Here is a 15970-nt window from a genome sequence, read left to right on the forward strand (position 1 = left end):
TGACCATTAAAAGCTGAGAAGCTGCATTTTACTTGAATTGTTTACATGCACTGATGTGGTTGTACAGTTATTAAACATTTTAGATCAGTAGATGCTTTTGGTCACTGGTGGCTCTATAGGTTTTTGTGGGTTAAAAGCCAGTGGTGTTGATAGTTTTATGCTTAAAACACTGAGTTAAAATGTAATTCACATTTTAACCTGTTTTACAGTTTTAATGACAACTGATGCTGATGATGTATAATGGTGTTAAGGAACCATTTTAGAAATCCTGTTTGTTAGAGGCGATACATAATGCTAATCTGAACCTAAACACTATAGTTGATTTCTATGTCGTCTTCTGACTGGTCCAGATTTGGCTTCATTCACTTCAGTTCCTCCTCCTCCTCTGTTCTTTCTAGGTGGTGCAGGAGGCATTAGATAAAGCTAGTAAGGGCAGGACGTGTATTGTTGTGGCCCATCGGCTGTCCACCATCCAAAACGCAGACCGTATCGCTGTCTTTGACGGAGGAGTGGTCAGGGAACAGGGGACACATCAACAACTACTGGCCAGGAAGGGAATCTACTACAAACTGGTCACCAAACAGATGGGTCCCAGCAAAGAGTGAGAAAGCCTGAAGACACTGGGAGCAATACTCAACATGTGCCTTTTTGTATCAACCAGCTTTTTTTACATTCCTAGTTATAAACATTCAGACTGAGCAGTTTTTCTGGAGCCGTTTGGAGCTGGATGCACTGGTTCGGCCTTGTGCTGATGTCCTGTAGCTGTCTTGTGGCTGTTACTCATTGGGATCAGAGAAGTCGACTTCTAACCGTAATTCTGCCAGCCTTTAAACAACACATTTGGTCTTATCACAAGGGGAACACAGCTCTCAGTCATAGAATGAATAAGTCACATTTAGCTGCTGTGAATTAAAATTAACTAAACTTGAATCAGGATTGAATGATCAGTAAATGTGGTGATACTCATCCTTAGTCCTGTTCTTTTTTCATTCCATCACAGTTCTGTTACTGATGCCTGTAATTCTTTCCATAATAATTCTTAATGTCTGCTGTAACAAAGGCCAGTATTGTCCCCTCTTGAGTTTTCTTTATTGCCCTTCTTGTTTGAAGGGTACACACTCTGTACTCTGTGAACCTGTAAACTCATTTAGGCCAGTCTCTTTTAACCTCAGCTGTGGATGACTTTTGATGCCACCTTCTGTTAAGTGTCAAATGTTGTACTGAAAGATATTACACTGAGTTATTTTGTATGGTAGTGCATCATGTATGCCTGTCATAAACGTGCATTGTTTTTTGCCATATTTTTACATAATAACTTATCATTAACGTGCAATTTAGTTGATTTTAGTAATGAGGTAGAAGCACTTCACAGTTTAAACCAGAAATGGTTAATTTTTCATTCAAGCACTTTGGGATCAGTCACTAAGGAATGTGTTTTTAATCAGTTGAAGAGAATAACTAACTTTTTGAGAACTTGTTATATGTAACTATTAAAGCTGTATATTTACTGAACCTTTGTAAAGTCATTTATTAAAATAACTGGACTCAAATATAACCTGTTTATTTCACAGGGTTCAGGACTACATTTCATCACATTTCCACAACTCACACAGATTTCGTGCTTTCTTTTCATTTGGAAGAAATTACAAATCTAAGTGAACAATCACAGAATCCGATGATAGACTGGTGTAAGGCTTTAAATGCAGAACTGATAAAGGAAGATTCACAGCCTTTTAGAGGTTCAGCGAAGGTTAACAGCAGTTTGTTACTAATAAAAAACAAACAATAGACACAATAGAGGAAACTGTAAAGCACTCATAACCTTTAAGGTGCAGCAGATTCCCTGATGTACTAAAGAAATACAAAACAATGCGCATTGTTGATTAAAAGGCACCCGTGTTCCTAAAAAGCTCATGCTAGATTTGAGTGCAGTTTTGCATATTTCTGTACATCATGATCATAACATTCAGGCTCTTATATTTTGAGAGTTTACATGGAATGCCCATTTATAGTCCTTTACAATCAATATAAATCCTCAATCCTAAAAAAAAAAAAAAAATCAGAGCCATCTCAGATTCTGATAAAATCACATCCTACTGTGGAACAAAAACTCCTATTGTTAACATCCTGTCAGCTTTAAAATGGAGTAATACTGTCGAAATTTATGGGCTCAATAAAATTTCTACTAACATAATAAAATCAGACAAACAATGTATGCAATTAAAATTACAAATTAGAACTAATTTAGCATTATGTGAAAACAAAAAAGTTAGTGCATTAATACCCAACCTAGTGGAACCAGTGGTGGTACCGCTACTGTACATTTGCATTGATCTGTGCAGAGAACAAACATGACTATCACTAGCGACTATTGACTGAAGATTTGTGGACCGTTAGTCATTGCAGATTAATATTCAAACACAGGCTATGAGGTAAAAGTGGGGTTCTATGTCTGTCAATGTGTGCACTTAAAGCTGAGCAGTGGTGGCCAGGTGGAGCATCTGATGTTAGAGAGTGAGACAGGTTGTTGAAAAGTGATGCAGCGTCTGTCTTATAGCAGGATTTCCATGCTGAGATGGAAACGACAAACCTGGAAAAACAGAAAGACAACCTTTACAGTGATGGCAGCTACTGACAATGCAAGAAAACGTGCTTATTTTATTCGGTTACTGCTCAGTGTATTCAAACCCTACAGTGAAATAAAGTCTCAAGTCTTGGAGCAGTATTTATGGGGCTTTGTTGCTGCTCACCTGTCATCTCTGATGCGATAGAAGAAGCCATAGCCGTGGTGCACCATGGGAGCAACAGCCCCCAGAACAGTAGTATAACCTACCAGGCTTGTTGACAGCACAAAGTTGCCACCACCCCCACTGCAGGACAAACACAACTCTGATACACACACATTGACTCTACAATTACTACTGTGAATATTATATCCATATTGTCATTCTCTTTAATCAGACATTTTTTAAGAATGGCTGTAAGGCTTCTGTGGTAATTTTCCTTAAACTGTATTTTAGACTGTATATAGACATAATAACACCACTGAAAAGTGAAGCAAAAACCTCTGATATGACAGATAGTGCTGGTTGTAGCATAAAATATACACCTCATCTACTCAGTGTTAGTCAGTAGGACTCCAAAGGAATTTCTGTCTTTTTAAGCATATTCATCAGGCTGATTTATGCCCGAGTTTCCATTTCTCTAATCAGTTTGCTTTTAATAGATCATTCAGTGATATAAAAACAGGTGTGACAGATGTAATGACCAAATACAGTCAAATATCCATCAGCCGTGCAGGAGGAAATAATTCAGATGTCACTTCCCTATACCTCTACTGCGCAGATTAACGCTCCAAAGAGCATCACAGAAGCTACATGGCAGCTCCCACACCTGCAGGCTCTCTGTTTTTATAATGTTTCAAGTCTGGGTTGTTTTAAATGCTTCCTTACTTTGTAAGCAGTTTAAACTGTCTTTCTTGTGAAAGCAGAGATGTCACATTGTCCATACTTTTACCTGTTCAGTTAAAAACTTTAAATTTGTGTACATCTTAAAATATTGGCTGTACGTGCACAGATTCAGTCTATGACACAATATAAAATAATATTAAGAGACATAAACAATTGCCTTTAATTGCGCTGTAATTAATAAATAATCTCATATTTAAGTCTAGGTATCAATGAATAATGCACATAATATTTGTATAATGATGGAGCAGAATTAGATGCATGATGACAAAAACAGCAGAAACACTGTGTTTCTGAAAACAAATTGACACAACAAATTATACCTCTTTGTATAGAGGGGATCCTTGTACAGATCTGGAACAGGAAGTCCCTCCTCCTTGGCAGTAAGATAAAGCCCAAGGAGATGCCTGTCAAACCTGCAAACAATAACACAAAATGTTTTTATAAAGAGGCACAACCCTGTTTCCCACACTAATCTTCAAGCAACAGTGTACAGTACGTTTTGTACAGACAGTAACATTCATAGTGACAAAAACTGGTCTCATTAAGGGTATTAACTGGGCTAAAGATGGTAGTTAACAATGTTTTTAACACTTAAACTGACCACAACTGCATTAGATGTGTGTTCAGGTGTTTCTCACATTTTCACACAATACCACAACTAATTTGTAGTTTTGTTTTTTTTTTTTATTTAGTGTGTGAATTGTTAGAAGTTTGTTACTCAGGTTTTCTCACCATTTTAATGCTGACTAAACTAGGCACTGGGGTGACGTCTTACTAAGACAGACTGCACAAAAAATCATTTTCCATGGGGATACAGTACAGTATGACTGTTTTTTGACACTTAACAATGTAAAACTTTGTGCTTTCTTTTAGGGACTGTTTAAGTTAGCGCAGCTCTCATTTTTTGGCATGCAACTTCATTAATGACATATTACCTTCTCTCTCTATACCCATATAATATAGCATTTTAACGCTTTTGCTATTTTTGTGGTTCATAATTGCTGTAGAAAAATGCATAAGCACCTAAACACATAAAGAGTGGAGAAAAAAAGACAGTGTCTGTGATCATGTTCATAAATGGAGGCGATCAAACAAGAGTGACTTGAAGATGTAATACCAGCTCACATATGTGTTAAGTAAGTATGTAACGTAGACTCACCTTTTCCTTCCTGGGCTTCAGCCATCAGTTTGTTGTGTTTCTTAAAGGCCAGCAGCATGGCTTTCCTCTTAGCATTAGCCTGAGAGAAAAACAGATTTATGCCATGAACAAAGAGTTGTTGAACCTCTTTTCTGTTTTGCCACAGCGATGGGTTCTTGTAAACACACTCACATCACATGTGGGGTCAGTCATGGCCTTACACCAGTTTAAAGCCTCTAGAGTGCAGGGTCGCATCGTCTCCGTCCTTCCATGATAGAATTTACGAGTCATTGCCGTTTCATAACAACATCCTGGCCTGGGAGAGAAGAGGGTCATTCAAGTTGCATACATCTTAAAAACAGCCAACATATACATACATATATTAATCATACTCTTTGTGCTTCTGTAGTAAGCCAACTGCATCGCCATTTGAACAAAGGTATCAGGATGCAGCTTCCTCTGTTTAACGGCTGCTTTTCCAAAAGCAGTAAAGGCATAACACACAATCTGAAGGTCCTGTGTCTGTAAAGTCAGAGCCAGAGCAGACAGTCACGTATCTGGGAATGTGTCAGGTGTTTTTCATGTAACTGAATATTAATATTGGCTCACAGTCTCCAGGTACTGCTGCTTAGCATGGTTGATATCACTCCGGACTTTTTCATCCACAGTGAACACCAGCTCTTCAGGAAGGGGCATGGATCTGACTGTGTCTGAGCCCTGAAAAGAAACACAACAATGTGTCACAACGGTGGAATTCTATGAACTAAAGCTCTGTTCAAACCAAATAAAATCATTAACACTTGTAGTGGACTAGACCATCTGACTTCATTTCAACACTCACTGGCTCTTAAAACAGGTGATGTACCTTATGTTCCGAAATTCTCACCTTTTCAGTCCTCCTTGCAACATTTATAACTGCTTAATTTTCTTATGAATCTTTAGCCTAAATTAAATTTAACAGCAACACAAAAAAATAAGAATGTGGAATAAGAACAATATTTACCTTCCATTCACCATCTGTAGCTTTGAGTTGTTGATCCACATACCAACACAGAGACACAAGCACCATGGCATCATATGGTGCATGCTGTAAAACAATGTCATTAACAATTTAAAGACATTATATATAACCATATGTGTGTGTATGTGTGTGTGTGTGTGTGTGTGTGTGTATCTATCTATCTATCTCTATATATATTTATTTATTTTATTTTATTTATTTATTTATTTTTGCTCTTGGATAAAATCTGGGCAGAATTTCAAGATGTGCAGCATATGTGTAATATGTTCTTCCTATAAGAGACTCAAACATTATACATTATTCAAGTAAAAACTCACATCACAGTTTGATCCACAGGTTCCATCTGCATATATAATCGAATTGTATGATTTGTCTCCCCAGCGAATGGTAGGGTTGCCTGTGAGGGCTTCCAGAGTCATCTATGTTCACAAACAGAAGGTTAAACAGTTACACAAACACATGTATTCTTCTAAAATATAAAGTAAATAAAGACTGGTAAAAGAGCCATGCAGCCTGTACATTTGTGTAGTTTCTCCGGGGTGGAGTAGGGTTTCGTTTCATCCAGAGATATGACGAACAGGCTACTCTGAATAGTCTCCAGGATCGTCTTATTGTGTGGATCGATGCTTATGAGATGCTCCCTGGCCTGAAGAGACGGTAAACAGAGAGGTTCGGATTGTTCTAAGGAACTGTGTCATATACTGTAATCCATAATTGTTTATTTTTCCTTTGCTGATTCTCATTGAACACCAAAAAAACTGTTTAAAACACAAGTGCCCTCACCTTTGCCCAACGAGTCCTCTCCTCTGTGGTGAGAGCAGCCACTCCATCTCCCTCCTGTTGGTCCTCACAGCACTTTTTACAAAGCTCAGCTGGCTATTGGACACAAAATAAAACCACACACAATTTGAGTTCTGTCACTCTGTTTCAGTAAATACGGTCTATGTTATATATTTTGTTGACTTGTGTACTTATTAAAGATGTTTCTGTGTTCAAATTCAGAGAAATCAGTAATTTTATCCAATGTAACATGCAGTTTGCAAGTCAAGTACATACATCTGTAAACCATGATTTCTGCCTGAATCATATGATATGATACGATATGATATGATATTTGATCAATGAATATTTTTCATCAGCATCAGTAGTGAAAATAAGTCCCATGATCCCTCTCTTCTTTACAATACCATCTATTACTATCTTGTATTCCAGTTTGGATTTACAAACTCCAAGCAGCTGAAATTATAGATCACTGTTTCAGATACTGGTATTGTTATTGACAAAGTTTTGCTGCTGTTTAATAAATACCTAAACAGTTCTGGAGGAGTGAGAATTTTTCCGTCATAAACTGCATCAAATGTAAAAATCCGTCCACGACACATCACAACCAGATGGGAGGGACATGGACCCTCAGACTCTGGAACAAAGCACAAAAAGCACATTACACAACAGAGGCATGAAAGTGGGTTACAGGTGATGAGAAAGTGAGAGATAAGAGTAAAGTTTTTTCTACCTGTCTTAAAGTAGTTACGAATGGTGTCCTCTCAACTCCAGGCACTTTGCAGGTGCTGAACAGCATTTTAAACTGGTCCATATCTAATGGTGTTGTTCCAGCTTTCTGAGGAGGAAGCCTCTCTCTAAATATGCAGAGATGTAAGAGCAAAACCTGATGAACCACTGCTGAACAGAACACAGACAACCAGTAACTGTATGTGAGCATGTCTTACGTGCGGATCAGGTCCCAGTATTGTAATGAATGCCATGTGCTAATGCTGGCCCTCTGCAGCTGAAGTCCCTCTGCAGGAGGCCAGCAGTGCTCCAGGTATGGTGCTGGACCACCAAAGTTCACATAAAGCTGAGAAGGGATACGGAGCTCCAGATATGCACAGTCCAACCACCATTCTTCCAGCTGGAGAATTAAAAAAAAATACAATCAGTCAGCCCACTAGAGCTCATCCATGATCAGTGGGGCAATTGGTAAGATACCAAATGTAATTAAATATCTAAGTCCAATTACTTACCCAGTTCCTCTTTGTTTTTGCTCTCTGTTGTAGTTTCTGGTGCAGCTCTCTGCCAATGCCCTCTTTGAATTTCCTCACAGTTTCCACTGTAGCTTGAAACTCCTCATTAGATGCAAAGGGTTTCACTGATAGAAGGCATGACAATGCAAATTAGTCACTAAAACATGACAGAGACATCTGAAGAGTTGGAGTGACAAACATATTCGAAAGAACATTCTTCTCCAAAATTGCACTAACACAGTAATTCTTCAGGAATGTTAACAGACATAAAGAAAATATTATTCAAGCCTGTTCCGAAACCACTGATAAGACTTTTGCAGGACTTACAGAAAAAATATTTTTTTATTTATTTAAATCATGAAGATTTGGTACAAAAAAAAAGGGAAAAAAAGAAAAAGAAAGGAAAAAGAAAATTCTTTTGAATGTCAGATTTTTAAAGGTTTTTACAAAACTTTCAGAGATCAACCAACTGATCAGAGCTATTAACCTACCTGCGTCCAAGTATTTTCAAGGCTCTCCTCTAAACATGGGACGGGCAGAGGTGGCAGGTGGCCTTGGTACTGAAAGGTCCGCTCTATCTGTGTCTCTGATAAAACGGTTTGCCATGCTCTTGTACCTGATAAACAAAATACATGATCGACATTACAACATTCAACTGACACAAACAAAGATCATTTGTACTCTTGTTGTACTGCATGAGATTTGTAATATTCATTACATATTCATTTTAATTTACCACAAACACATTTAGCTACATCTATATTGTATTGTATACACATTTTACTACCAATGTATAATGCTATATTTGCTGTAGGTTAATTTACCTTGAAAACATTCAGTCTACTATTACCATCATTCAGACAGGTAAATATTATAACTCAACAGGTCAAAGATTTATTATATAAATAATAACTACTTTATCAAGAAGGAAAGACAGGGTAAAAGGAAAAGATGTGTAAAGTACATTGCCTTTATACGCATTCATTTAAGGATTAGAAATTCTTGGCTTAACAAACCAACGTGGCCCTTGGCTTAGACTCAAGAATATAAAAAATCTTACATAGGTGGCTAATACACAGTACTATTATTTTCCAAATTCAAACCCCATTCGATGCTGTTTCCAACATAGCCCTGCTCGGTCAAAGCAGCCAGTTAAAGTTACAAACAGTTTATTTTTAAGTAAAAGGTCAGCGTTTTAAGTCAAAAACACATAGTGTGAAAGGAAAGGTTTGCTAATACTGAGTTAAAACAGTATCGATGTGTTGAGTCAACATTAGCTTCATACTCCTGAGGCTTACGGGCTTATCAACAACGTTTAGAGCGAAGGATAAACTGGATTTTTTAAACTTCATATTCATACATGTAGTACCTCTGTCAGCTCACCTTCAGGCGATCTGGACTTGTCTTCAAGCATCAACCGCAGAAGTAATGGTGATACTGTTCATTCAGCAGGTAGAGGAGCTGTGCTGGTGTTTTGTTGTCCTCACCTTTCCCCCAGTGAACTGCCCGTCCCAGCGCCAGCCCGGAAGACACCACTGCGCATGCGCGTCATGTTGCGCTTGACCTACATTTTGCAGATAGCAAAAAAAAAAGGACACCTGAGGCTGCAAAATTTGGAGGATGTAGAGGTGGATTATCTGAGTTTAGTGCAACAGTGAGTAAACATCCAGACCTGAACAATATTCTTTATAATGTTGGTCTTTTGCATTATCTTTATGCATGCACATTTTTTCTTGCTGTTGCTGCTTCGACCAGTAAATCTTCCGTTGTGGAATCAGTAAAGTCTAATCTAATCCAATCTAACAAGGATGATGTATATAAGGCAACGTTTTTAAATCATTTACACTGTTTATACAAGATAACCACAATTTAGTAGATATTTGATGAGCCTATTAATAATATTCAACTACAGTCTATGTTAGAGGTTAAAGGTTAAGCTTAACTCACTTTTTTTTAAATCCCTGGCTGAAATAGTCTCTGCATTTTACCCATCCTAACACACACACAGTACTTAGCATTAGCATTAGCACAAACACTTTGCACATTAAGAGTAGTGAGCTGCCACTGAGAGCAAGAAACATTAAATGCATTAAAACAGAAACAGCAAGGCTGTACATGCAACACATCTCTGAGGAGAACGTACAACAATCAACCAAAATATGCCAACTATTAGAGATAAAGTGGTATTAATTTGGATTATCTCATTACAATGGGACCTTTCAGTGGGTTGGGTATATCAGACAGATAGTGAATATTTAGACGTCAAAGTTGATGTGTTAGAAAAAGCAAAATGGTCACAAGTAGGGATCTGAGCAACTCTGACAAAGGAGAAATAGTGATGGTCAAACCACTGGGTCAGATCGTCTCCAGATGTTGTTGTTCATTTCCCAGGATAAAGTGGTTTAGTGCCTACCAAAAGTATCTAAAGAACAACCAGATCTCAACCAGTTGAGCATCTATGGAGCAGACATTATTATCATCTGTCTAATATTGTGTAGGTTCCCCTTTTTCCACAAAAACAGTTCTGACCCAAGGCCACCACTCCACCAGACCTCTGAAAGTGTGCTGTGAGATCTGGACCCCAGATGTTAGCAGCAGATCCCTGAAGTCCTGGAAGTAGAGAAGTGGACCTCCATGGAACAGATTTATTTCTCCAACACCTCCAACAGATGCTTCTTTAGTTTCAGATTGGGATGTCCTTCCTTAGTCCATTTTGGTCAGTACTAACCACTGCAGACCAAGAACACCCAACAAGACCTGCAGATGTGGAGATGCTCTGACCCAGTCATCACCATTACAATATGGACCTGGTCAAAGTCACTATGTTCCTTATGTTCATTTTGCTGCTTCCAACACATCAGCTTTGAGGACTAAATGTTCACTTGCAGCCTAATATATTCAACCCAGTGTAAGGTACAATTGTAATGAAATAATCAATATTATAACTACTTCTCCTGTCAGTTATTATAATGTTATGGTTGATCTGTGTATTTATTTTTAACAGGTACAGCACTGATACCTGTCACAAGACACATTCAGGTTTTGTGAGTATAGATTATGGTCACACATTTATCTTTTAATCCCTGATTTAATTCTAAATAAATGCAATGTGTCAAAGTCTCTCTCATAAACAATGGTGGTCTGCTCCAAGTGTGAGCTGCTGTTAATGAAAAAGCTCTTTGTCCAGAGGTAGTCCTTCTCATAGGGTTTATACAGTCCCCTTTTACCACAGACCTAGCATGTTCCAACACCTGTTGTTTTCTTTATAAGAGCAGAGAATAATTTAGAAGAGACTGAGGCTCTTCTTATACACAGTTACAAGCTAGTAAGTCTGAAAAGACCAAAATCAACTGCAAAATTGGTGGCAGAATTACCTTTCACAACTGTTTTGCCAAACTACTAGCTGAAGAAAATAAACACAGATACAACAGCTACAGTGCTTAGAATTTAATTTCAAAATGTGCAAAGTAAGTATTTTCACATTTGACCAATTAGTAATTACTACATATGTTTTGAATGGAAGTCCATAGAGGCTACATAAATAAAATGCACATGTACATAGTATACTGTATGCATTTAGATTTTAACGACTGTATGTCAACACAATAAAGCATTAATCCAGTGTTTTGTATCAAAGAATTTTTGAAAATGCATGCTCATGTAAACAAAGGAAACCTATTTTTTTAAATGACACAGTATAATTGAAATTACACTGTAACCTGCATATTTCCTGCATAAATTATGGTCTCTGAAAGCCATAAGGCTACTTGTTCTTGCAGACAAACACATTGCTTTCGTATTAATTTAGCTGACAGTTGTAATTTAATTTAACAGTATTTTGTCAGGTCTTTAAAACCCTTACATCCCGTATTTGCCGATGATTTCCTTAGCCAGAGTAATGTAGGCTGACATGGCATCCTCCTTTGACATTCCTAAAAAAGTATGTGAAACCACAGGAAATTTTTTGTATTAAAATCACAATGCTTATTGGTTGTGGTGATTCAGTAGCTGATACCAAGTATCAAGTCTTAAACCACAAGGTATTTTTTATTCTTTACCTTTTCTGGAGTTCCAGGCATCCCACTTGGCTTTCCCTTTCAAGTCTGCCATTCCTGGCCTATCTAAAAATGTGAACACATACACCAAGATATAATATTTTTAATTCAAGAAGCACAGGACATAATTCTGCTCATTGGTTGGAGATCATACTAATGTTAACATCTCCAACGACTGCCTGCTTATAAAGGCCGTACAGGTCCAGCAGCTCCTGGTCTGAAGGCCTCGTCTTCACCTTCTTCACATCCTCCGCTACCTTCTCAAACTCTGCCTGCAGGAGGAAACATCCTGCTACATCACTCTGGATATCTGACTCATTACATTTAAAACCTGCTGTGGACAGTAGTTTCTTTCTGCTCTCTGAAATAACGTCTGCATCATCAGTACATGAACCCCTTCAGCTGTTCCAGCCTTAACACAAACAACTTCTTGTTCCAGTGGGTGTAAATAATCACAGAATATAATATGCATTTTAATTAGTTACAGAAAAAACTGAAAAAGAAATCTGGGCATAGTATTGTAGACATAGGCCAGAGCCCAGGAAACCTATTGTGGTCCAAGTTGGAGATAAACAATGGGCTTTTATTCAAGACCCAGTGCTTTTGTGCCCACTTGAATAATCTACTTTACAAAAGATCTGGGACATGGCACATCAGATAATTATAGCCTAGATAACATAACCCATTTACACAGTCAAAAACCTGAACTTAAATCAGTATAGGAATTCATCAGAGGTTCTTTGGAGCAATGCAAATATTTTATAAATTTAAAAAAATGTTAGTCTGAATGAACTTGGGTGACTGAAATGTCATTTTTTCCATTTGCATTTAGGTCTTTTATTATTAGTCTTTTAGCAATCGAGTTGATGAATAAAAAGCAGCAGAGAAGCTATAGGCTAAATCCAGGAGAAAAATCTCTAAAGCAGTGTTTTCTTTACTTCATCCTGCTCAACATGCAAACATGGATGACACCATACAGAGGGCGTGAACACTGCCGCTACATGAATTAATATCAAAGCGACAAGGCATTTCCAACACAGACTGACCGAAATAAAAATGAACGCATTCAATACTTTACCTGCTGAGACATTTTAGCGGATGCAGCCCCGTATTTACCCTGTCGGCTGGACGACTGTACGCAGCTGTAATTGCAGCACAGCTGATCAATGCAATATTGTAGCTGCAACGAAGAGGAGGCCTGAGGAGGCGGGGCAGAGAGCAGCCGAGCATCTGATTGGCTGAGAAACACAGGCACTGTAAGCCTACCACACTTCATTTATTATTACGAACCATACGTAACGCATGTAAAATAAGAGGAATGCAAGTAGATACAGAGAAGAACTTTGACAATATGAATAAATGAACACACAAATAAATAAATAAACGAGGGTTAATTGTATTACTCTGTATTTACATGAAATGAAATTTACAATTAATATTATGTTATTACATCAGAAACGCATAGATGGACACGATCAAATTAAATATTTCAGCAAAAAATTTGATACTTAAATTGTTGCATTTTTCTCCGATTACGAGTGAATTTATATGTTATGATGTATCAATGAAATAAGAACTAAAAAGAAATCATCTGCAGGGAAATAAACCCATAATATAGTGAGGAAAACATAATCTTGTAAGGGTAAAGCGGTAATTTAACTGCATGAGATTTTTTTAATAGAGACAGAAAAGAAATGTCAAATAACGAATCTGTAGGCCTATTCATAAATGAAAGCTGAGTAAATCCAGACAACAGCCGCTGGACTCAGTTGGTAATTTTAACCACTCTAGTTTTATCATACAAAATTGGCTTTTTCTCACATAACCATGACTTTTTTCTTGAAACATTATGACTCCACTCTCATTACAAGAGCTTTTTTTCGGGGGTAATACTGGTCATAGCACCGTGAATGGGTGTAGTATTACCTTTTAACCGCTGGTCGGCGATATTACGGTTTATTTAAATAAAGTTAAATTCAAACAAGATGGCTGCGTCCGTGTGATGCTCATGGGTTTGGACCGAAGATGAAAATGTTACAGAAACAACGAATAAAACTGTGATCTTCATGTAAAATCTGGTAAGACTTTGTTAAAAATGTGCATTTGTCATTCTTGTTTATGTTACTGAAAGGAATGACAAGGTTTTAGCCTCGAAAATACCGGTAAGAGTTTCTGACGACTTTTAAGTAAGTGGTATTATATCTGACCATATCTTGTTATAACTTATATGATTTTAATATATTCTTATATATTTAAGATTGAAATAGGAGGATAAACTGGTAAAAGTCTGAAGTTGATTTCTTCTTCACTATAGGTTATATCTTAACTTTAGCCATGGCCACACCAGGAAAACCATCAAAAAGGAGGGCAGAAGGTCTGTTCCATCCAAGACCTCCTTCACTTCACCCTTTACCCTACAGTGGAGCCCACTGCCCCAAGAAGACATGCTTTTCATCCTGAAAACCCTCAAAGAAAAGCTGATTGCTATGGGCTTTGAGAAGAAAGAGGTCAAAGTGTTTCGCCAGTGGAAGAAAAAGAAAGGCCAGAAACCTGAGGCTGCATCAGAACCTGTGGTCCAGGTGAGTCAGGAACCACATGGACAGGTCCAGAACGGCTGGACAGATGTGGCAGCCAGGCGACAGCTGGCCATCGGCATCAATGAGGTGACCAAAGCTCTGGAGAGAAATGAACTCAAGCTCCTGCTGGTGTGCAAGTCTGTCAAACCAAAACACATGACAGATCACCTGATTGCCCTCAGTGCGACCAGAGGGGTCCCGGCCTGCCAGGTGCCCAGGCTCAGCCAGAGCATATCAGAGCCCCTGGGGCTTAAAAGTGTCCTGGCACTGGGATTCAGACAGTGTCCAGCCAGTGACAACCAGGTCTTCACTGACACTGTGAAAGCCATCACACCTAGAGTCCCTTCACTGGATGTTGCATGGCTGCAAGGTGACATTCCTGGTGTGACTCTAGGGGACAGTGTGGACATGGAGATGGAGGAGGAAGGGGAGGGAGGGAAGAGAGGCCAGAAAAGAAAACTGGAGAGTGAATCTGACCAGGACCCTGAATCTGCCTCTTCCTGCACTCTGCAGCCTCTCAAAGTCAAAAGAGTTGTTGCTAACCCTGCAAAGAAAAGAAAACCAAAGCGAGTGAAATGAGGCAGAGACTCAGCAGAGACATAAAGAAATATCTTGACATTTCTTCATCTGATCACATTCATTTCAAACTTTGTGGCTTATGAATTTGTAAATAAAGCAGTATCTACTTGCTTATATGCCAACAGGGTTTTTCCAGTATAGTTTAGGGTAATTTTTGTTCATTTAAAAAAATACTCAATTTGACTTTTTCATCTATTTAAAATAAGTCTGATTAAGTTAATTTCACAAATAATGGATGAACCCCACTTTTAAAGAACCATTTCTTAAAAACCAGTTAATGTGGGTGCATATATGGCATTCTTTCAAAGAGGGCTGTAATCCTAAGTGTTATACGGTTACTTCAGGGTTATAATTACAGGGAAAATTCTGCCTCCATATTAAAATGAAATGGACATTATTAATTCTGATGAGATCTATGGTTGAATATTTGTTTACCTGTTATGAAAAAATAAATCCACCACTTATTCCTTTTTAAAGTGAGTTTATTCAATCAAATATCCATGCTGGTATAGCTGACGTGTGTGTTGAAACGGATTGTTATTTGCATGGGGTCATGTCTAAATGATGCTGGTACAAGTTCTTCAGCTTTTTCACAGCTTACAATGGATCTGAATAAAAATATTGTTCTTCAGTTAGAGAAAGCTGTATGTCATTTTAAAAGTACACATCCCCATCCCCCCAAAAAATCTTTAAAAAAAACAAAAAAACATCTTTTAAATAAGGCAGGTACTTCAGGTTGAGATCTCACTAAAGGGTGTGGCTAGCAACATCAATGCTAAAATCATCACAGCAGCAAAACGGACATGCTCAAATTTCATTCAAACAGCTGTAGGCAACATCTGTGACAACATCCATGAGGCACACCGATGACTCAAACAATTTTCAGTGAATAAATGCCGTTGCTCTTCGTACATGTAACTCATTCAGCATTTGGTGAAATAACAGGACTTTGAACCCTGGCTCATTATCTGCAGTATTTCTTGTCCTTTTCTTGCTAATTCAGCAAAGGGAGAAGAAAATAACATACAGAAACAACAGTAACCTTTACCTCTTAAGATATAGAGCCACATCAACATCATCAGAAATAAGGTAACAAACTCAAAGTAAAAA

The 15970-nt window shown here is 38.0% G+C and overlaps 3 protein-coding genes across 3 annotated transcripts; 1 reads left to right on the plus strand and 2 right to left on the minus strand.

Annotated features, from left to right (window-relative positions):
* Positions 1-1372: 1372 nt before the first annotated feature.
* On the minus strand, positions 1373-9634 carry crot (carnitine O-octanoyltransferase). Its single transcript, XM_030157012.1, is given in 21 exon segments — positions 1373-2507; positions 2509-2590; positions 2751-2870; positions 3791-3882; positions 4628-4708; positions 4801-4924; positions 4982-5130; positions 5218-5325; positions 5612-5695; positions 5947-6048; positions 6149-6160; positions 6162-6275; positions 6413-6501; positions 6924-7046; positions 7143-7175; positions 7178-7266; positions 7357-7538; positions 7651-7775; positions 8142-8159; positions 8162-8269; positions 9034-9634. Coding segments are annotated over 21 exon segments (1905 nt in total). The 5' UTR covers positions 9065-9634; the 3' UTR covers positions 1373-2468.
* On the plus strand, positions 9201-15550 carry rpp38 (ribonuclease P/MRP 38 subunit). Its single transcript, XM_030157010.1, has 2 exons — positions 9201-9304; positions 14020-15550. Exons 1-2 carry the CDS (start codon positions 9201-9203, stop codon positions 14858-14860), a joined length of 945 nt encoding a protein of 314 aa, XP_030012870.1. The 3' UTR covers positions 14861-15550.
* Positions 11083-12927, minus strand: acbd7 (acyl-CoA binding domain containing 7). Its single transcript, XM_030157011.1, has 4 exons — positions 12784-12927; positions 11860-11977; positions 11709-11771; positions 11083-11582 (listed from the first exon to the last, which is right to left on the minus strand). Exons 1-4 carry the CDS (start codon positions 12793-12795, stop codon positions 11509-11511), a joined length of 267 nt encoding a protein of 88 aa, XP_030012871.1. The 5' UTR covers positions 12796-12927; the 3' UTR covers positions 11083-11508.
* Positions 15551-15970: the final 420 nt, after the last annotated feature.

This window comes from Sphaeramia orbicularis, chromosome 16 (genome assembly GCF_902148855.1).
Source record: "Sphaeramia orbicularis chromosome 16, fSphaOr1.1, whole genome shotgun sequence".
NCBI lineage: Eukaryota > Metazoa > Chordata > Actinopteri > Kurtiformes > Apogonidae > Sphaeramia > Sphaeramia orbicularis.

Bases quoted from the DNA above. Each gene is read 5' to 3' on its own strand.
- rpp38 (XM_030157010.1), top strand. From the start codon at position 9,201: ATGTTGCGCTTGACCTACATTTTGCAGATAGCAAAAAAAAAAGGACAC. The intron at 9,305-14,019 runs GTGAGTAAACAT...TCTTCACTATAG, and splicing joins TATCTGAGTTTAGTGCAACA to GTTATATCTTAACTTTAGCC.
- acbd7 (XM_030157011.1), bottom strand. The intron at 11,772-11,859 runs GTATGATCTCCA...TCACATTTTTAG, and splicing joins CGTTGGAGATGTTAACATTA to ATAGGCCAGGAATGGCAGAC. The intron at 11,583-11,708 runs GTAAAGAATAAA...ATACTTTTTTAG, and splicing joins TGCCTGGAACTCCAGAAAAG to GAATGTCAAAGGAGGATGCC.